Source organism: Osmia bicornis, chromosome 3 (assembly GCF_907164935.1).
Source record: "Osmia bicornis bicornis chromosome 3, iOsmBic2.1, whole genome shotgun sequence".
Classification (NCBI taxonomy): domain Eukaryota; kingdom Metazoa; phylum Arthropoda; class Insecta; order Hymenoptera; family Megachilidae; genus Osmia; species Osmia bicornis.
The window spans coordinates 1,160,264-1,182,956 of record NC_060218.1 but is presented as its reverse complement, the minus strand read 5'-3'; the positions used below and the strand labels follow the sequence as shown (position 1 = coordinate 1,182,956).

The following is a 22,693-nucleotide window of genomic DNA, read 5'->3' as shown; positions in this document are numbered from 1 at the left end:
TCATTTTAAGATTTAAAAATTGTATTATTGCAAGATTCTAAAATTCTAAAATTTCAAAGTTTCAAAATCCCAGATATCTAAAATTCCAAAATTCCAAAATTTCTAAGGGACACAGCTCATCCAAGAAAAGAAATCTCAATTACGCCACTGTTCCAGATCAACGGCGAGAATCACTCCTAATTTCAAAAGAAAAAGAAGTTATAAGAGGTAGAAGATGTTATCGAGGTCAGCAATTAAATATATTATTTTTACGACCAAGAAATCAATTATCTATTTCTATGTGTTGAAATCGTTCGTTTGATATAGGAGAAAAGTAAATGGACCGTGAAGAAATATGGTTCCTTGGATCTAATTTCGTTCAATGATCGCTTCGCAGAGTAGGACAATTGGAAAAAGAAAGGGAAACGAATGAAACGAAGTCAGTTGGCGAACAGATGGAAGCGAAAAGCAGAACGAAGCTGCGGTGTCAGTGACAGAGTTACGTTGTCGCGTGTAACGAAGCAGATTAGTCAGTGTGACAGAAGAGCGTAATTTCCTAGGCAAATGACACCGATCGTGCGACCGGTTCGCTGCTCCGCTTTCACTACACCTTCACGCTAGTAAAATATTCGCTGTCGAGTCACGTTTTTCGCCTATCGGGTCAAAAGTTAAATCTGATTAAATATTTTATGCCTCACTATATTTTATTTAACAAACCGCAGTTTTTCATCATTTTTAAACAGAATTTTTGGGGACCTAACCTTAGGACTCCCAAACATTCTTAGGAAATTTTTGCATTTTTATTGGGATGTCGTTGGAATCCCTGGGATTTTATGGGATTCTTTAAAGCTGCTGGATATTTTTGAGGTTTCCCCATTTTTCTTGGGATTTGTCCTAAAAATCCTTGAGATTTTCATATTCCGAAATCGGCAATTTAATATGCAACAATCTAATATTAGAATGATTATGGCGAACCCAGAGAAACATCAATATATTTTCATTGAAATAATTCTGAAATGATGATACATAAATTGTCTTCCTGCTATTGGATAGAAATTATAGCAACACCGTCGCGAATTAGATTTATTCCTGGCAAGAACATAAACGAGCTCAAAGTTGCGAAGGGTGTTTCGGTTCGGTGATCACAGCGCTGATTCAGCTTTGCACCCTTGCGTTCCCAAACGGCACTTTATCATCTGTAATAGATCGTGTAGTACACTGTCGTTGCAATTTTAAATATTGAAATTTGTAAAAATTTATCCCACCTCCCACTGCTCTGCACTGTACCTGTTGCCTAGGGGCAACAACTATAAATGGCTCGCGACTTTCGACAAAATGTCTTCACTGCGGCATCTCAGACAGATAAAAGGTCGATAAGAGGGAAAGAAAGATGGAAGGCAGTACGCGATACCGCGTAAGTAAACCTCATAAGTAATCTCGCCGGCGGCGTGTCTTCGATTTGAATTACCCTTCTGTTATTTCTTGGCCCGTCGTCGGGCGTTATCAGAAATCCGCTCGCTCGTCGGATTAGCATGTCTGAGGTAGCGACCATCAATTTCAATATCCACTCGATAAATATTCCTTTGGAAGCCGACTTCTTTTCCTCTGCTACGATCAGCCCAGCCCCTCTCGCTATCCCATCCCCTTTGGCCATCCCTAGCTGCAGATCCGTAAGATTCGACGGAGCAACGAGACGTACGACCCGATAGACGGCTCGCAGACTGGCTTTAGATAATATCCTCCACCAATCTCTATACGCTGAAACTCGCCAACTATATTTTGCCTGGAAAGTTCTACGATCGAGCCGTATAATAGCGGGGACCGGAAGCTTGTTCGGTGATCTGGAAGCGTTGCGAGTAAAAGGATCTTCTCATGTGAAAACGTCGATTGTCAGAGGTTCGGTTAATTTCAGATTAAAATTTGTGTCATGATTTTCGAGGACAACAGGTGATATCGGGGAATTACGAGAAAATGAAGGAAAATTAAATTTATAAGTTACGCGTTATTGTCAGAATTATAAAGCAGAAAGCATTAACTTTCTATCTTGTTACGTTTCTCCCTAAAGTTCTACTTGGTCAAGCACCGTTTTACTTTTTCCCCCTTTGGTAACTTCGCAAACGTAAGCATAAGAAAAGTTGAAGTAAAACTGTACTCCGACGAAAGGAAAAAGGGGGAGAGTTTGGCAGCGAGAATTAGGGGTAGAAGAAAAAAGGAAATGGAAGATCAAGGTAATATTAATAAGTAGAAGGAAAAGTTGGTTTGATCAGGTAACCCAGCCGAGTCCGGCACTACACCACATCACAGAAGGACTCGAAACGCCGAAGCTATTAGCATAATTACAATACTTCCGTCTGGCCGATCCAACTTTCTGCTTATTTTAAGCTACTGCTCTGATATCTCCAGCGTGATGGGATTGCGGACGAATCCATTACGCTGATGCAAACGTTCAAGAGCCAAATCATCGGGATGAATGTTTCTGTCAAGTCCGTCGTCGATTTTAAGAATTCTCACGTCAACGTAATAAGTTATTGATTACTATTGGTTCTATTATAGTAATTTTCATTTAAATTTTTTCAAAATTAGATAGCTCGTGTGTCAATTCTAAAAAGTCCATTAAATGCTGCATAAAAAATCCTGATCAGTTAAATAAAAATCGTGTAACAGCGATAATGATAGTCGTAGCGTGCGTTCGTCCCTCCAACATCCCCCGCAGCAGCACCCCCTTTTCCCAGCAGCCTGCGCGTAGCAGCGCGGCTCGGTTACCTCGTTAAAAGTACACAACGGCCGTTTATTCGCGAGCAGATTGTGCATCGTCGTCGTAAATACCTCCGGGCGATTTTATCAAGGGGTAGAGGAGCACCGGGAGGGGCGGGGAAGGGTTTGCAGTGGAGCAGAGAGAGGAGAGGCTCGCTACCTATCTCTCTCTCTCTGCACAAAAGGGGTAATATTTCCGTGACGCTATTACACTTACCGGAATGGGGGTGGTGTCGAGGCTCGGTAACTACCCAGTTAACGCAGTGCGGCTACACCGGTGGTGGTGGTCTCCAACCTCCCTACAAAAGGTTATAAAAATTCAATTAACTCCGCAGTTTTAATTAATTCCGTATTTATATGATGCGATAAACAGAAACTGCCCTCTGCGCGCCAGTTTCGCTTAATCTTTTCCCATTGTGCACAGGGACACGCTCTTCCTAACTGCGAGCCCGATTTTCCGGCCTTCTTTACCGAGGGTAGAATTTATCTTTTCTATTTCTGACTTTTGCAAATTTACAAAATCCTTGAAAATGAAAAAGGTTACCTAAAGTGGCACGCGTCTCAACTATCCGCGTTACTCGGTCCTGTAATCGTGCAAATTTGGAAAAGGGTTGCAGCCATGGGACAACGAGGGGAAGGGGCTGGGCAACTCGGTAGAGAAAATGCGACTCGCGCGGGGCTCGTTTTGAACTGACCAGGACAGCGCCAGCAGCGGCTTTTAGTGTGAAATGAATGCTTGTAATTACGAGGCTGGTAGAGGGACGGTGGGTACAGAGGAACGCCAGCCAGCAGAGGGGTTGGAACGGTGGAGACCGGTGAAACTGCTCGGTTAGAGGGACCGGGGGGGAGGATAGTATTTCGGTTGCAAAACGGGTTAGGCCAGGGATGGGTAGAACGGTTTCGGTAGACCCTGCCTCGCGCAATGATAGACTATACCGATCTGTCGGTCAGTTCATTCGTGTTGGTACAGCCCCGCGCTGCTACCGCCCGTCCCACCATAATGTCCACTAATTGTAATAGCCACCCTTTGTGTGCCGTTACTAGTGTCCCGTCGAAGGTAAAAGAACCGATGAACCCGAATGAAGGGGTAAGTTCGCGGGTGGTAGCTCGGTTTAGCGACGATACAGGTGAAAATGGCAGACGGCTGCCAAATAAATTAACTATTCTCACGCATTTGTTTCATACGATTATTGGTAATTAATTAGAATATGGTGAACTCGTGGATGCGATCTGTACTCATAGATAGAAGGGACAAAAACACCTGGATCGTGTTAACAACGAGACGGACGTTAATTTTTTTTTTTTCATTTGATTTCAAGTTGGGGATTCAGGGAATAACGTTGACGAGGGAGGTTGAAAGTGTGATGACTCTGCTAGGACAAATTACAGGTAACCCGTTGCGTTTGATCATTTTATCAAATTCTCTGAATTCAAAGGGTTCGCTAGTAGCATTTGGTTGCTCTGTTGATTAGTCCGTTCGGACTTTCGTTTAATTGCGTTGAACTGTATTGAACGCACAAATGAATGATTAAAGCCGATCAACGCCATAAGCGCGTTTCCGTCATAAAATCATGCCAAATAGCAAATATATAATGATATTCTTCTCAGATGTTATCAAGGTATTTATTTTTTGAGAATACAGTGTCATATTCGTCGGCATAGAAGATCGCTTAGAAATCTGAGGCTTCGACAAGTTTCTCACCTGCGTCTACTTCATTTCTTCGCGAGAAATGGAATGGAAAAACGAAACTTTATTTGTAGCCATCCGTCGGCTAAATCGGGAAATCCCTGCGTTGAATTTCACGTCTCATCGACAATTTGATCCGATCGAACGAACGATTAATCTTCCGCGAGAGAGGGGGTTACGATTTCTATTATATAGCAGCCTCTGCTTCTGCTGAATCCATTGATAACGTTGTCAGACCCGCAGCACTGATCGTTCTTTCCATCCTGGTGTCGTTAGTCTTCCATTAAGAGCATAATCGCTACGATGATCGTCGGCGTAACTGGGATTCTTTTCTGACGTGGACCAGTTCCCATAGAAATTTTGGTATTCTGGAATTTTAAACATTTTTCAATTTTAGATTCTTAGGATTCTTGGAATTTTGGAATTTTGAAAGCTTAAAATTTAGAATTTTGCAAATTTCGGAATTAAAAATGTTGGAATCGAAATTTTAAATTATGGAATTGTGGATATTGGACAATTGTTATTAGTAAATTCCGTACTGCAATTATTTGAAAAGAAATTAGGTGGTAGTAGATCTTGGCGAACGAGGTGTGAACGTTTAAGGAAAAGGAACCAACAGGGTGGACAAGGTTACTTCCACGTGGGGTCTGAACTGGTGCTGTCTGATCCTAGGAGTCTGGACAGCGAGTGGTCGGAAACGATTACATGTGATTTAAGGAGCTCTCTAGTGTCGGACCAGCACTGTATCTAGCTTGCTCTAGGAGGTGTCTAGACCCTAGACCTTTGGTCTGTTTTATCTACCAAGTGCAGCAATCGTCTCCACTTATACACCTCTTACCTCCTTCCCTTTGCTACCTGAACCTTCGATTACTTTCTTGCACCTAAACATAAAATACGACTCGACCACCATTCCAAGATTTTATTTTTATTCTCAACCGAATAATAACACAAATCAATGAAAAAAATGTGTCTTTTATCAATTAATTAATTATGCAAAATGGGAGACACCTTACCTTGAAATATGTCGTCATGGTCAACATTGTTAGTATTTTATTAACATGCATATAAGTGTTACTGGGCCTTTGTTTTCAAGATATTTGCAAATCCTCCAAGTATCGAACTTTGGCATTAGAAATGCAAATTAATCATCAACGGAGTCGCGAATGATCCATTTAGAGGAGGGTCCGAGCATGCTTCTCTAACCGAGACCAAACAGTGGCCTCGTAATGAGATAGCTTCAGCCACAATACACCCTTCATCCAACCGGAACAGAAACAAGAGAATAGCATTACCGGGGGAAACGTACAGGCGATTTCGACCAATCAATCGTTACCAAACCGTTGTATCGCCATCATCCTCAAAAGTGGCAACAACCGTAACCACAATTCTCTCGATTACTAGACGTCTAAAGACACCATAAACGGAAAACTAACTTGTAATTATCTATACACCACCCTATAGAAATTTCTGGAAATAAGAAAAAAAAATTTTGATAAGACACGAAGACTCCGTCCAACCTAACCGAACGAAGGGAACCCTTTAGAATTGAGATTATAGGATGGGAACCGCAAGTCCTCGTGCATCCGAGTGCATACATGCTGTACAGTCCTTGTGAATTTCCACAAAGCTCGATCGAGTGGACAATCCATGGTCCAGCTACGAGGATTTAGACGTGTGATCCTTGATGAAGAGGTCATCGAACCTGGTCTACGGATCTCTCTATTCGAAAATCGGCCGTTAGAGTCGCTTGGTGCTCCGTTAGATAGCTTACCAGGCTGTTACCATATGGATGGTACCACTTGTCTCGAGAGCTTGCTACCTGCTTCAAACCTACAAGGACACGACCAGCTTCTATGTATCTGCTTCGTCAGCCGGTCGAGTGATTTTGACATGGCAGCAGCATTTGCTAATAGATGACTTTTCACCCCTCTCTGAACATAGCTTCAGATTTTTTGGTACTAAAATACAAGTTTCTGTTAGTTCCGTGGTACAATCATTAGAATTTTAATTATTTTATTTCTCGAATTATCATTGTTAATAAGGTGATTCTTATGTTTCAAAGTTCTTGCTTATTAAAGTATTAGAATAATACAACAATGGAATATTGGAACACTGATATACAGAAATATTAGGATGCTAGGATGCTCGAGTTACATGACAATGAAAGGCGAATATCCGATCCCTCTCAATGAATGCTTTCGCATTCGAAAGAAATTGGCTGCCGTTGCGATCAGCCGTGACCATTAAATTGACATATCATGAATCGGTGTCACAAGCATCCGGTACCGTTTATTTAATGTAGAAAGTCAGGAAAAGAATGATTTTTCCCGGTCGATCGAACGGGAATACAGCAGTCCCTCTCGCATTGTCGAGGCACAATGTCCGGCCTTACGATCGTTCAATATTTTCCGTCAACAAACTGCACGCGTTCATCTCGTTATAAAGTCTGTTAGATCGGCAAACATTGCAACGTCGATGCATCGCATGGTCGAGAGTATATTCGCGAGAAAAATCGTTCCCAATCCTTTGTTACACTTGATTGTGGAATTTGTTCAATCCAAACGAACGATTCTATGTTTGCGCCAGTAATCATCGAAGTGGTTTAAGAAATTTATTAAAATTATTAAAACAATTTGTATATCTGTACTCAATTAACACGTTGTCTGTTATAACTTCTTCATAGATACCTAAGTAAGTAGGTGGTACCGGAGGGTCTCCAAGACGTTGAGAAGAAGTTGTCGTTTTACAGACTCAACAATGTTGCGTTAATGAGACCGTCAGCAATCTGGAAAGTTTGCATCTGTGCCCAATATTCTAACCTATAGGAGTTCCTACCCCATAGCCTGATGTCTGTGCCCCGACGACGCGACGGCTCACTTTACGCGAAACCACGATGACAAACGCTGCCATCTAAACAAAGGGTCTCAGGATATACGTACGGCAGACACGCAATTTCCGTGGTATGTAAATCGCACGAAATGAATTTCTGCCAATCACGCACGTGCGTCACCGACTGCTTCGCTAAGGTATTGCCGAAAAAAAAAATGCAAACCCTCCAGGGGAAATTCTGTAGAGACTACGAAAATGAATGGAGACTGTGCAAATAATGAATAAGTTCTAAGAAATAATTTCAGAATGGAGATTTCAATTTTTTTTTTTATATCTTCATCGTATGATAGAAATTAGATTTTTGTGGAATGTTATTGTAAAAAAAGTAACAATTTCTTTTATGTAATTTGTGTAAACATAATTCTGTTGGAATTTATCTACATTCGTGATTAATTAATTGAAACAGAATAATTATTACTAAATTGCAAAGGCCAATAAATGAAAATTAATTCATTATTTTGAATTTAGGAACACACGAGATAGATGCAATTTGATAATAAATTAATAGTGTTAAATATACCATTTACGAAATTTGAACCATGGCTTATTGTCATGTTTGCATTTAATTACTTACAAAATTAAAGAATCAATATTAACTTAACAAGGTTAGTTCCATTTACGTCAATGAATGAACATAATCAACAAAATTATTCAGAACCATGGTGCATTAAATTGCCATTTTATGTACAAAATCAAAGAACTAATTAATGAGATTAATTTGGCAGCATCAAACCTCATACTTTACAATTACACATACAGTTCAAAAATCGTCAATTACACATTTTTTTAAAATTCATAAAAATCAACAATTGAACATTGAAATAAATTGCAACCTATCAGAGGTCTAAGCAAAAATCAATATGGCGTAAAAATGAAGTTATCAAGACTCTGTTTTCCCCATGCATTCTAGGTGTCGATTCAAGTTTCCCCATGTGCTTGCCGCGATGACCCATCCCCCTTCGATTCTTCCATGCACGGTGATTGATATTCACTGTCGTTTCGCAGACGCGACTACATAAATCAAAAGGCACCCTTATGCTCGCGAACCCTTTTCTTGTCGCTCTCTTCTCCTTCCTTTCTTTCTTCCTTTTTTTTTTTTATTTCTCCTTCCCTGTAAGGCGCCACGATGCGTTATCAAATCCATCGATGACAGACGAGAAGGTATTAAATACCGAACAGGCAGGACATCGATTGTCGCGCAGCGTCGAGACGAGGATGCCGGGTTGTGAAAAGGGTGTGAAGTAAACGAACGAGCACGTGCATCATCCCCAACGATTCAGATATGTTTTTCGCCTTCCTCTTTCTTCAACCTTCTCTACTCGTCCCCTTTCGCCAGCCGATTATATGTGTCCCAGGGCGCTTGTTCTCCGCGTATTATTCAGCGTCGTTGGGGTACGAGCGAGGGTGCATCTGACAGTTTCGTCGTGGAAGCTGTAATTTTTAAAGGTAACACGTGGGCCGAAGACATTCGCGCGTATAAATCTGTGGCTGCAACGGAAAACTCGGTGTGTCAGAGTTTTGAAAAATGTGAAATTTTGTTTACTATTTTATGCGGGACGTTATTTCTTCAATTATTGAAATTGGGGAAAACAGCAACCATAGAATGCTTGATCTGTACATTTATCTGAAAAGGAAAGCACAGATTTAAACGAATATATGTTTTTGTGGTATCTGTAGGTTTTTCTTTACAGTTTATCGCGTATCGTTAGGCAGGCGTGTGGAAAAAACTGTTTGAAAAACATCCAGCAAGATGGATTTTCCTGAATGGATCACGATAGAGGAAAACAAGAATTAATCACCCGCCATTGTAATAGACGTTGTATCCACGATAAGTGACGCAGCTGTTAGAACCACTTTTCACTGCTGTACCATATAGGGGATGCTAACATGTAAAAGGGAGGATTCATTCGCCTCTCGCGAACTCTTACCCCCTTTGCCTGTACACGGTATTTCTTGTCAAAAATGATGTATCGATAGAAACGGAGTCGACGAAAAATTATTGTTATCATAAAATTGTATTAACAAATGAAAAGAATTTTAAAGAATCGTAAAATTATTATATTGTAATTGCAATTGTGTCTGAAGAGTTTTTGCAAATTAAGCGTCGTTAAAGGATAAGGATAAAGGATCGAGAGATGTGATCGGTTCTAAGGACAAGAGCGGAACGCTCGGATAAATAGTTCGGCAACGGGAAAGCAGAAGAGCTCTTATACGAATTGGCTGAATTCCAAGGACGAACTCGGGGTAGAAGGAAAAGCTCTTCTTTCTTTGTCCTTGGCTCGTTCCTTTCATCTCTTAGGCAGACTTTCTTCTAGCCAGGCCGAACATCTGAAGAATAGTTGAAAGTTTGACCGATAGTCGGGACGCATTTCATTCCGTTGGAAATTCCGCGAAACATGTGGGAGACCGTCGCGAGGTAGCTTCAATCTTTGTGCGAAATCACCGCGGAAATTCTTCTCAGAGGACACGCACTGCGGCCTAAAACTTAAGTAATGCGCGAAACGGAATCGGTTGATCCGTGAAAAGGAAAGTTTCCAAACCAGATGCCACGTGTTCAGTTTCGCGCGAAAATTCCGCGGCTCTTTCGAAAGATTCCTGCTCCCATATCGATCTCCATGCTTGAAAATTCCTCTTCAACTTAAAGAAGAATTTAAATTGAAAATCGCCGAGTCATAGAGTGTTTACGATATATTTCAGAGACTAAGACTATTTTGAATTTTACAGACAATTCCAATTCTTTAGCCTCTCACTAACTGACCTATCCCTAATGCTTCCACCAATCTGCACCCAGCTCATAAAATTTTCATGGAGGATAAAACGCGAAGTAGAGGTGTCCCGACCGTGAGGTGTAAACCTGTGCACCGCAAATCTGCAGGTAGAAATATGAAAGAAGCTTCTGACTATGCAGGGTTGCGTCGATGGTGGGTGTAAAGGTTTGGAGGTTCGACGAGAGGTTCGCAACCTGAAGAAAACGAATGGTGCGGGAAAGGAAAGGGTCGTTCGAGTGCATATTTCCAGCTTGCCGGCTCCATCGTGAACGGTAAAATATATTTTCGTAGGAAGTGTCGTCACGGGAGGGCCTCCAGCTGCTGGTCGTGATATTCTACATGCGTAATGCTCACGCGGATATTTCCATACATAAATTTCATCCGGGTGAAAGTAGGTGGCGGATGGTGGTGTTGCACGTCGCAGCTGATGACGCCGTATTCGCGACGTGCTCGAGAATCGCTGATCGCATCTCTGCAACGGTTATTCTTTATTTTGTCCGACGTTTCTGACTTCCAACAAACTTTCTTACTTAATACACTGGAAAAATTTATTCTTCGAAAGATACAACATACGGTGGGAAATAGGAATTTTCAAAATCCTGATTTTGAATTAATATCTTCAAAATTAGGACTTTGAAAAATCCTCTTCCCCATTGATTGGGCTCTTTTCAAGTACAGTAAACAAATTACTTATATTTCGATGTAATTCAACATTTCAATGCAAAATATAGTCCTTATTTTAATTTTAAATTTTAAATTTAAATATTTTTAATTAAAACTTACTTTTTTTCTAATTAATTTTGATCTCAAATTTATCTTTAACAATATGGTTAAGTAAATCAGCACTTCTGTTCATCTGGCTGCCCGTCGTCCACTTGACAGTACCGGTAGCCCATATCTATACGTATGTTTTCACCGTTTATTAAGGGATTTTCAATGCACGCTTGAATCAGGTGAGCCACTTCTTCGCAGGTTCCAAAGCGTTTCGGGGTTAGCATCATACTGATCCACCGTTTTCTTACTTCTGGCGTCAGTGGATCTGAATGTTAAATTATAATTTATTATTAAAATTTGGGGGAAGGAGGGATCCGCCCTGATCCCTAGCTAGTTACGCCAAGTTACACCTACGGGTCATGGGACTTTCAATGAAGCCAGGACAGATTCCAATGACTCTTATTCCTTTCTGGGCAAATTCCCTGGCTAAAGTCATCGTCATGCCCGTAACCGCAGCCTTTGTGCCACCGTAAACAGTCAATTCAGGAATCGCTTCATAAGCCACCATACTGGCAAGATTGATAATAACACCTCTTTGTTGATTTTTGTCCGGTGTATTCTCGGCCATCATACCGACCATTAAACGAGTCGCATTAAATAAACCCCATACATTTGTGTCGTATATACATTTGTATAGATCTGCTGAATGCAGTTTTTTAGTCTTGAAATCGTAAATCCGCTCGTAACCCAGTACACCAGCAGAATTAACGAGCACATTCACACCTCCAAATTTTTCCTTCACTAATTTCATACTTTTTTTGATATCCTTTTCCTGTCTGACCTGCAAAATTTGGTTGCAACGTGTTAATGATTTGTAGTAAATTTTCAGATATTTTCTAATCCTTTTATCAATTTCTATAATATCGATTATTTCTATGAACGCTGTCGGTACCAAATTTTCAGATCAACTGAACTTACGTCGGTACACGTAAATAAAGCTCTTTCGCCCATAGACTCCGCAAGTTTTGCTCCTTTGTTGGATATATCGGCCAGTACTACTCTACCTCCTTCACAAAGAATTTTCTCGGCGACAGCCTTTCCAATACCGTGTGCACCGCCCGTTATGTAGGCTACGATATGCTACAAATTATAATTAATATATTTGTGAGGGAGAAATTTTGACGACGCACCGAGTGCGTCAGTCCCTCTGTTTTTAAGGGTATTTGCAATAATTCTTTGTGTATTTAATTTATTGCAATTCTTGTTTGCTCTTAAAAATTTTGTAAATTATGATATAAAAATTGTATCCTTTTTGGAGCTTTAGAATTGGAAATCTTACTAAATACGTGAAACTGAGATTCTCACAATTAGTAAAATTCAAAGAATATATTTTGCTACCTGTAATATTCCCATTTTTGGTATTTTTTAATTAGTATAAACCGCGAGGCTAAAATTGAAATCTTTAGCTCCTTAACTTGTTCTGTTTAGTTTTGCAAAATGACAAAATTATCATATGAAAAATACGTCAAAACTTCTCCAGCTTCTGAAACAATTTTGTTTCCAGTCTCTTCTATCTTCTGATTGAATATCTAAATAAATCAAATCGATCATTTTATTCACAGCAACAATTTCAAGTGACAGTTCAAAATAAATTGTGGCCAAAAAAAAAGTCAACAACAATTTTCTTCTGAACAGAAACATTCTTGGGAACATCATCCAAATAAATCAGAAATTGAGTTAATTCATGAACGATACTGTTATTGACATAAGATTATATCGGCGTTTATACAATAGCGGACCTTCATCAGACGGAAATTTGCGTTTGAAGCGTCGATCCGTTAAGGCGGCAACGTCAACCGAACGATATAACCTAATTCTCGCCGATTAAATGCAACAGTTGCGATAAGGCTTGTAAATTGAGCGAATTATGCCGCTGCTAGCAGTGCACGACGTAGCCTCGACCGATTAACATGCGCATTACGCCAGGTCGAAACGTTCAACCTGACATTTGCATCGAAACGTGTCGAACAATCTCAGACTTCTACGACACCTGCTGCCTTCCATTACTTATGTACATTGCTTCCGTTTATTGATCTATAAACGCTGTATTGTAATAAAGTAAAGACTTTATTGTAAAAACTGATTACAATAGGTGAAGGTATTCAACATAAATAACTAAATAAAAGTTAAAGAAATTAAAATTTCTGTTGATTTTTTATAGATATTTTATTCTCAAAAGAAAATTCTGCAAAATTTGAAATGCATTGGTACAGCACTATGCTTCAACTGCTCTCCAAGAATGTCATACGTAAATTGCAATAATATTTGAAACAGCCTTCCTCTGACTCGAAGGAAATGACGACGGACAGAGAGGAATGAGCAGGAATGTTCTTTGAAACGGCCAACGTTAACCTTTACGATGGAAACACTTCAGTTCAGGTTGATCTTCGACAAATTGTTAGTCCGTACGCCCGAGCAATTTCAATCCTCCGCTAGTTCCAATTTCCTGCGCGTCATTACGGCTGTTCGTAAGCCGTCGACCACGAGAAAATCTTACGCCGTTGCCGTTTCGAAGAAAGCAGTCGTACCCTAACTGGAGTCGAAGCTTCTGCTCGCGACAGCCATCGGCTTTCCCTCTTCCGCTATATCCTCCGCGTTCCTCACCCTCTCGATCAATCGGCCAAGTGAAACGCAGCAGCGGAGGATATTCAAGGCTGGTGCACAAGCGACGCTTTCCACTGTTGCGTATCGAGGACGGAGGAGGGCATGAACACACAGAGCCTCATACCTGGATCCTTCGTTTTGCACACGGGTGCGAAACGAGCCGGCGCGATGCGGCGGAGGGATCGGAGGGATACTGAAGCAGAGACGTGAGTACGGCTCCCGGAATATAGGGGTTGAAGAGGGGTGGCAGAGGTCGCAGAGGTCGGACACCACGTAAATTGCATACCCGATTGCGGTCTACTGAAGAGTGGTGCCCTCCAGTGGGCAACCCCCTCTTCAGACCGTACCAACCCCAAACTGGATCTAACAAGCCAGCAACCACAGACTAGGTTCGGCTTGCAACGGGACTGCCACCTCTAGGGACTGCCGCCGGCTAAAGCCGGTGAACTGTCCCTCATGTCCTGACTGGAAACCCCTGCTTCCTTTCTCTTTCTCTTTCTCTTTCTCTTTCTCTTTCTCTTTCTACCTCCTTCCACACCCGTGAAAACCTTCGAACCCATCCGGCCGTCCTAACAAGCCCGCTTTCCTTCGGCTTGTAAACCTACTGACGTTACTGTCCAGACGATGTTTCTCTGATCGCGACCTTCTTGGTGACAGGTCTATACACCGACTGCGTGGATGGAAAAATTTACGAGATATGTTACGTAAACTAGAGCTGCAATCCTTAGGGTTAAAAGGCAACTTGTGAGCAGCACAATACAAGTGGTCTGCACCGGGAGGCTTTTAGTTTGAAAATTTGAAAAATTTATATTTTCATATTTCCCATTGCAAATTATTTAAAGAAAACGAAACAACAAAGAACCATGATGGTGGTTTGAAAAGACCTGCCTCGAATGTTGTTCTAATCTCGGTACATTTGCAAGGCCAGCACCTATTGTAAGTGGATTTCATGGAAGTACAATTACTACAATAGAGCGAGAACTTTAATGAGTCGCAACACAGTATAAAGTCAGGCATCACCTCGTTGCTGTTGGAGACAGAAAATCCCCGCCCGCCATTTTCCTCGGAGAGCACCCTAGGAACCTTCTAAATACCGGACACTCTAATTACCGCTTCTGGATGTTGCGGTATAAAAGAAACCATTCCATAATAAGTGTCACTGCCAGACCCAACTAGTGAACTTAAATAAACTGCTAATTGCAAGAATCTTTCTTAACCCTGCACGATATTCTTTTTCTTCTCTACTCGCAATTTGTCACCTCGTTCTGATCAAAGACAATATGAATGCAAATGAAAGGACATAACAGAAGTCTGTTGGTGAAACAGGAATCGTAAGGGAGGAAGGAAGTTAATGTATGCTAACTGTGGCCAGGGGAGTTCATGAGGAAAGAATACTCAAGTAGTATTGTAAACTTTTGAAATGCTATTAATGTAAAATACCAGAATTCTACCGATGATCCTGTAGATGGGCTGTTCACCGTTGAGCCTTTAGTCGTGTGGTTAGAATCCCGAAGGATTTGAATAAACCTTTCGAGTTTAAAATCAAAACTGCCATCGGAGAAACGACTCGGATTTTCGCCCCAATCAATCAGCTGCTGTATCGCGGCAGGAATGGTACTTTTATACGGTATTAAGCCAAGCTCCGTTTGACGGGAGGAAATCGTCCAAATCCATCCTGGTTTCTTCGGGTTCGTTTCAATTTGATCACAGGCTGTTCGCGGCATCCATGCAGAACGAGTCAGCGGCCACGACTCGATACTCTATATATTGGTAAGAGGCACTTTACGAAAGAGGGTTGTGTTTCAGGTGTCGACGAAGAAAAAGATGGCCGGAGATGGAAACACAGAGGGAAGAGAAAAAGAGGAAGAGAGAAGAGGGGGGGAGAATGCGCCAAGGTAAGAGGCTGAAGAGCCCATCTGGCTTCCAATCAGAGTGTTGCCACCAGCACATGTGTTCACGGCACGTTGAAGGTGGCGGTTCAATCAACGGGGGTGCATCTCTCCCTTCCTTATCCCTTCGCTCTGGCAACTTTATATCACATAATCGAGCTTCGAAGCCGCCGCTCCTCCCATCTTCCTACTCCATCTTTTCCTTAACGTTCTACCTTCTCTCTTGTCTGCCTTTATTCGGCCTTCTACCAGACGCTTCGCGAGACCTTCCTTAGACGTCATCAAACCCTTCGACAAACCCTTTTCAATTCTGTCGAACAATTTTAAGGTGTTAGTAGCGAGTTAGCGATCACAGATGTTGCGAACTGTAGAAAGAAATGGAATGATGCTTGTGATAGGGAAAGAGGAAAGAGAACCAAGAGGATTACAATATTATTTTTCTACGTAATTACACTTCAATTCAAAATATACTTCAGCATCGTACAAAGGTCCTTAACGAACCATTATTCCATCATTTTAATAATATTCCATTTGAATACATATAACCAAATCGTACGAGATAAACCTAACCACAACCATCTTGAAATATTAATTTACATAATAACAGTATCTGTACTTTTCTGCCTATTACACTTCAATTCAAATATTTTTCCATCATATGGAAGTCCTTAGTAGACCATCATTTCAATAATATTCCATCTGGATACGTATAAAGTGTATCACATGTGACCAGAGAATCATTGAATGGTTGATTTGGGTTGTTAAATGGTTTGTATAAAAGGGAAACATCTGTGCGGACACTAGTATGGATTGCACGAATGATTTTCTTTTTTTTTTTCAGGGGTTGAATCAGTTCACGAGAAGATTTGAATCGTCTTTTAGGCAAATTCCACTTTTCTCTCTTTCTTATGCAAATACGGAACTCCTGCTGCTAGTTCAAATTTAAACGAGCTCCACTCATCGTATGCTAATTTACCGATTCTCCCTCGGCTATGGAACTTTCGAATACTTCAATCCAGCAGGACAATGGGTGCAACTGGTATGTATTTTTATACCCGATTTAATATATTGAAAAAAATAACGTAGTGTAATGATACATTGAATAGAAAAGCACAGGTGAGAAAAATTATGTTAATGTGGTTTTAATATGGTGTCCATGAAAAGAAGGGTGCAGAAAGATGTAACAGATGTAATATAATTCTTTTTATCAAATTTATAGAGATTATTATATATTTTGTTTATATGAATTTTACTGATTATTCCTGATTGTTAATTTTCCAGTTTGAAAATTTGAAGCTTTGAAACTTTCGTGGGCAGAAAGCAAAAGATTAAATTGACACGAATGCGCGATTCTAGATTAAAAAAAGGAAAGCTTTTGTTTGCTTGATCATTCAGGAAAATCAAACGTATGTATACCTATTCGATGGCTTCAACTTCAATAACGAGCTGCTACATTTTCCAATCATAGGTCGCTTTGTAGCTTTCCCTGCTTTTGTGTACTGCACGGAAAAAGCATTAGGGCTTTTTAATCGAGTACCTCGCGTCCAATTGTATTTGAACGTACGTAACAAGTTTTTTGTCTGTCGTATAACGTATTTGTTCTACGCATGGTAGACCGGCAGGATCAATCGGTGCCTCGCAACCCTTTCAAACATGTCCACCAAGGGATGAAGTAACTGTTTCATTTGATGCGTGTAATGCACGGGATTGCGATCATAAATAAACAAATTCAATCAAAGGACAAACATACAGGGTGTTTCATTTAATTTAAAATTAGACATTTTTATTTAGAATTAAAAATTTCAAATATTCAGATTTTCCAAACTTTCAATTTAGAAATTTAAACTTATCAATAACTAGGGGTGCACACTCACCCCTAGCAGATACAGTACCACATCACTGATATAGGCTTTCTTTAACATCCTCTGTTTAACAAAATTGTTCAAGAATATTTAGGAATACAAAGGGTGGTAAAGATTGAACAGGGCCGTGATTTGTCCCTGGATTATTTCGACAAATCGAGATAACCAGCCAGACACGTTACTCCGTATAGATATAGGTACAGTAGCTCGTTGATTAGCATGCCACCGTACGGAGATAAGCGGCCTAACCGTGACGATATAGTTGCTCCTGACAGGTCTATAGGCAATTTCATCCACGATAATCCTACCTATTGTTACAATTTCCAATTTCCATGCAATAAGTAAAAATAAATATATTTCCATATTCATTTTTTAATTTCAAAGTTTATATTGGTAAATCTGTGGAAAGTTCAGTAAAATCTTGACAACATTCATGTCAAAACTACCCCAACAACGATTTTACTATTACAATAGAAATGGACACTCTTGTGGAAGCAGGTACTGATAATCGTTATCTCTCGAGGAGTCTGATATTAGCCTGAAAATGCAGTGGCGTAAACATCATAACGTGAGAGTTGCTCGAACCCTAGATAGCTTACTTCCCAATAACAGCAGGAAGTGCAGCAAGCGAGTGCAACTCGTTGCATCGATGCTGCAGGCCGGCGTGACGTAGATAGGAAGCGAACAATAATTGATCGAACTCTCTAAGCTCCGGCTATAAGCTCATGATCCTGTTATTGTAGATACGCATGGGCATGAGCCGTCTATGACCCCTGCCAGCCTAAACGCCTTCATTTAACTCGAAACTTATATTAAGTATAAAACGGTTAATTTAAGGAATAAGAAATTTTTAGTTATTCTGATGGAAGGGTCGCCATCACACTATCAAACTATACTTTTGTAATTTAAAAATTTTAGAATTATTAAATTTATCTTAAAGCAATAAATTATTTCTTTTTACTTTATTTTATAATTCTCCATATTTTATAAAATACAAGCTGGCGACCTGACCTGATATTTGATAATTAAATTTTGTTTTAAGCATAAACAAGAATATGTATGTTTTAATCGTGAAATTTTAATTGCAAAGGAAGGTATATTATTGCTTACACAATAAGGTAAACAGATTGCATGTTTCGTTTGAGATGCGTTGTTAATATTCCACCCCTGAATAGAATTAAATCGCAGGGATCATAAACACCCTTTTGATAGTAACATCGTAATAAAAACCCCAGGAGGAGAAGACACTACCCAAGCACATCTGTTCGTTTCGTGTAATTGACTTCTGGATATTCCTTGATTGCGTGCCACCCATTCGCAAGAAATACAGATGAAAATTGGTAGAAATATAGTTAGAGTCAGCCTTAGGATAAAGGCTAGATAAGATTTTATAATACTAAAATTCTAAAGGTCTGAGATTCTACGATTCAAAGTTTCTAGAATCCTCTCATAAAGTCTTGTAATAGAATTCTAGTCACGTCAATGTTGATTTCCTCAGTAAATATTAACAACTATCAGAATAATCGATGATTCACCGGTTTACCGATTTCCTGTCAATACGCAATAGAATTGAACGATACGATTTGCAGTTCTGCCAGGATCTCGGACGAAGACTATCAGGAGTAGTGGAATCCTATCTAAGTCGAGGAAAGGAGGAATTACTAATGGAACCACGAGTTGTATGTGTATACTCATGTACAGAAGCCGTAGCATTTGCATGTCGCATCGGTAATAAACACTTGCTGAGCAAACGGTGTGTGCTCGACGTTTGATTGGGCCGAGCGCGTAATGACAGGGCATTGTCATGCAAATCTTGCCGAAACCCCGTCGCTTATGGCCCCGGGCCCCATTAAGCCCGGAGGCATTCGCTTATCGTTCTGTTTGGTCACCCTAAATCGTCTTCGAACTTTACACCTTAATTCCTGAATGTACCATCTTCGATCATTGATGAAAATCAAATTTCCTTTTATCTTTTTCCCCCAAAATATCAAAAATTTTCAAAATATCTAAAATTCCTTAAATTAATGCGATGTCTTGTTTTTACTTTCAGATAGAAATATTCCACGAGGTTTAAAAGAAATGCTAGGATATAAAGGGTTAGCAGTAAAGTGTTATATTATGGTGGATATTTCTTTTTATTCACGCTGGTAGATACAACCTATTATCTATTTAAATCACGTTCACCCTTGTATCTGAGAGCAAGCTTAGAATAAGGACAGCTTCGATTTATCAGACGCAAGATTCTGAGGCAAGACGTTATCCTGGAGAAATCAGAGAGGGTCAGTCGACTGCTGATCGAAAGGAATATTAAGTGGTTGGGTTAGGGTTATCTACGAGCTGGTTTCAGTTCTTCCGAGAACCTTCAAGGAATTCGATTTCAATCACGATGTAGGAAGCTTCTGTGTTAGATTACAGAAGTAACATCTATTACACCTATTAACGAAAAAAAGAGAACATAAAACAATAAAAAAGAAATAGTAGGTGTCTTTAATATTACGTTTCTTTTAATATCTTCCCACACTTTTGTGGATTTAATTTAATTCCAATTAACATTTCTTTCTCCTCCACTTAACTCGTTAGTCGTAGTCTCGATTGTCCCCTGAAAGTACAATGAAATCCTAAAAAATATCTTTTTTTCTCAGCAGAGGATGTCCCTTCGTAATCGGACGATTATCGATAAACAGTTAGCCCATAGGAAAGCGGCATGGATGGTGGTCGGACGACTGAATCAGGTTCACTGTCGACTTTAAATTGTTACTCCCCTTTCTCTCTTTCTCTGTTCTCCGTCTAGCTGTTAGCCAGACTCCAGCACCGCGTCGACGCCATTGAGGAACAATAAATGATTATTGTCGAGACTATTACCGCCGTAGTGGCGAGCAGGCCCCATTGGAACTGTTCGGTGGTCAGTTGCTCTCGGTGCATGTGGTCTTGTGTGTACAAGCAGCATTCGCGTATACGTGCTACCATTATTTCTCGTATCTCGCGAGTCCATGCACAACCCCGACCACCCCACTCACCCTTTCCTCGATTCCACCGCCATCACCTACCCTTTCTCTTCGCTCTTTCATCCGAACCTCTCCCTCTTCAACTTTCAACCCCCTTTCACGTTCGCTCTTCTTTAACTTCAAAAATAGCCCCGATACCGACATGTAAACTGCAACTCGCTTAAGATAGTTCTATAACAAATGCGCTATTTTTAAAAAATTTAATTGAATTTTAATAAAAAATTATGTTTGGTGAAATGTTAATTTTATAAAGTTTAATCCTTACATCAAGGATACAGAGTCAGTTTAAATCACTTTGCATTTCACATCCCAGAATATTTAAACTTTGATCAAGGTGTTTAGGAAAGAAATTTAGAACTGTCTTCGAGGAGAACTTTGAATCTTGTAAATCAGCAGCAGAGACGATTAAATGAGTAGAAAAAGTTTTCCTGTTTCAGGCTTCTTTCGTGGGAACGAATCGGAGGTTACTTTCGGGGAAGCAAAGGTGACAGATTCGTTTGTCAATGGAATTACAGTGAAAGAATTTCAATTCAAACTCCTGATAAGTATTTTGTATAAATTTATTTGAGAATATTACTCTTTTATACCTAACAAGTTCATAATAGAGAATGAAAAAAATGTCTATATTCCTGTCTTCTTAAGCCAGAATATCGAGGAAGAGTTTTACAAGAGGTTTACACCTATATAGCGAGAAGACCGGAAGGGAGAAGACGAAATAATATCGTCCCGTGACGAAATCTTTCCGTTAAACTCCCCGGTGGCGTATCCCTACCAGTGTTCTCCTCGAAACGAAGAGAAAATTGGAAGAGACTGGATAAGAGAAAGACTGGTCGAAGAGAGAGCGAGCGATAGTATAAAAAGGAGAATATCGCGTGGCCCTCTCTCCTTGAAACCCGGCTTCCTCTGGGACTCGCGAATGAAATTTCATTTCGGCAGCGGCGTAATCTCAGAATTGTTACTTGACTTCGTTCCTGAAAGGAGAGCATGAAAGGAATCCTCCTGTAATCGACAAAATCACCTTACACCCCTCCGTTCACCCCTGCCCCCGATCCCCCATCCCCTATTCTAAACACCTTACAGTCGACTTTGACCCTCTTCGTTTTAAGCAACGAGCCTTTATTGTCTCGTACACCTGTGTTTTCAATTGGCACCGGTTTCCAGGTTGAAGTTGCCGGGCAAACGAAGCTTGATAACACTTTAGAGGGGCTCTAACTACCTTGAAATCGATGCAATCTGCGAGCTGGCTCGATAAATCGAGTCATAACGAAGGCGAATAGCGGGTGGAAGGGTGAATATATTGGATAGCCGAAGATCAGGGATCTCGAGAAGGTAAAAGGGTGAATTTTAGGTTGTAATAACTTCCCGGGGGTTTTATAGGGATAAATATTTTCGTTCAAGTCTCGAGAAACGAATTATTTAGCGCACGATTTAGCCTCCTTCAACTGCAACTTCTTCCGATAACTTTGGAACGATTTAAAAACCGTCAGCCGAAGGGAAACTCGAACAATACGTCGCCATTTAAGTTACGATCGTATCCAATCAATATTCCCAACGGAAGTAGAATACGCGTCTTTGAAACGGTACAATACGACGATTCATCAACACACAGTTTGCCGTTCCGACTTATTGTTCGGAGATTCCTGAACTTCCTTCCCCAACAGTTCCATTCTTCTTGAAAATTTCACCGCCATCCATTACTATCGGTATCCTGGTAACCTAATTTTCGCCTCGAAGATTAATCGTATCATTCACGTTCCGTCGATGTGGGGAGGCACCCCTCCGCCCCCGTTGATAACGCGCATGCGGGTCGAACGGGTATTACAGGGTATCTTGAGAAACCTGTGCGATCAATTGTGAGCGTTTAGGTCTTGAGAGCCTTCGGAATGACTTTAGGCTGAATTTACATTGGACAAGTAGCTGGATTTAGTGCTATAGTCTACGGGGGTAAGGGTATACCTGTCCGGCTACCCTTGGATACTGGCCTACTCCCCTTGGCAGTAGTGTACTTGTTTAAATTCAACCTAAGACCAAGTTTACATTGGACAAGTCGTCACTTTGCACCTTCTTTATTTTGTTTTACGTGGAGGAAATCTTCAACAAGATACCTCCAACCCCTCTGTAGGACCAATGTAAACTGGTCTGAAATCAGGCAATGAAAGACAATTAACAAGTGCTTATGAAATGGTAAACGTCGATGTAAGAGTAGGAATAAGAAAAAGAAGGTCAGGTCGTAGTTGGTCGTGCAATCGTCATGTTGGATCAATCACGGAGTAGGGCTAACGTAATCGGAAAGTCCTTTATATCCGACGAAACTAAGTTCCGGGGCAATTTGTGTCTCTCTTTGTAAGAAGTAGGCGGGCACGAAGAGGAATAAGGAAAAGAGAGGAAGAGATAGGAGAGGGTGGTAGGGCAGGCGGCGACTTTGCATCGTTCGAAGCTCGCTTCAGACTGCTTCGCCCTAATATAAGGAGGAGAGTTCCTC

At 40.6% G+C, this 22,693-nt stretch overlaps 2 protein-coding genes across 2 annotated transcripts; both read right to left on the bottom strand.

The window, feature by feature from the left end:
- Positions 1-10,916: 10,916 nt before the first annotated feature.
- LOC123987667 (3-hydroxyacyl-CoA dehydrogenase type-2-like) lies at positions 10,917-11,419 on the bottom strand. The gene is made up of 2 exons (XM_046285120.1): positions 11,206-11,419; positions 10,917-11,101 (listed from the first exon to the last, which is right to left on the bottom strand). Exons 1-2 carry the CDS (start codon positions 11,417-11,419, stop codon positions 10,917-10,919), a joined length of 399 nt encoding a protein of 132 aa, XP_046141076.1.
- Positions 11,420-11,430: 11 nt separating this feature from the next.
- On the bottom strand, positions 11,431-12,204 carry LOC114872622 (3-hydroxyacyl-CoA dehydrogenase type-2-like). Its single transcript, XM_046285119.1, has 4 exons — positions 12,190-12,204; positions 11,770-11,931; positions 11,546-11,632; positions 11,431-11,490 (listed from the first exon to the last, which is right to left on the bottom strand). Exons 1-4 carry the CDS (start codon positions 12,202-12,204, stop codon positions 11,431-11,433), a joined length of 324 nt encoding a protein of 107 aa, XP_046141075.1.
- Positions 12,205-22,693: the final 10,489 nt, after the last annotated feature.

What these genes read in the sequence shown, in the direction of transcription:
- LOC114872622 (XM_046285119.1), bottom strand. An exon ending in CTTTATTTACGTGTACCGAC is followed by an intron (nt 11,633 to 11,769) that starts GTAAGTTCAGTT and finishes CAAATTTTGCAG; the next exon opens with GTCAGACAGGAAAAGGATAT. An exon ending in TGCTCGTTAATTCTGCTGGT is followed by an intron (nt 11,491 to 11,545) that starts GTACTGGGTTAC and finishes TGCATTCAGCAG; the next exon opens with ATCTATACAAATGTATATAC.
- LOC123987667 (XM_046285120.1), bottom strand. Translation starts at nt 11,419, where the DNA reads ATGGCCGAGAATACACCGGACAAAAATCAACAAAGAGGTGTTATTATC. An exon ending in CATTGAAAGTCCCATGACCC is followed by an intron (nt 11,102 to 11,205) that starts GTAGGTGTAACT and finishes CACTGACGCCAG; the next exon opens with AAGTAAGAAAACGGTGGATC.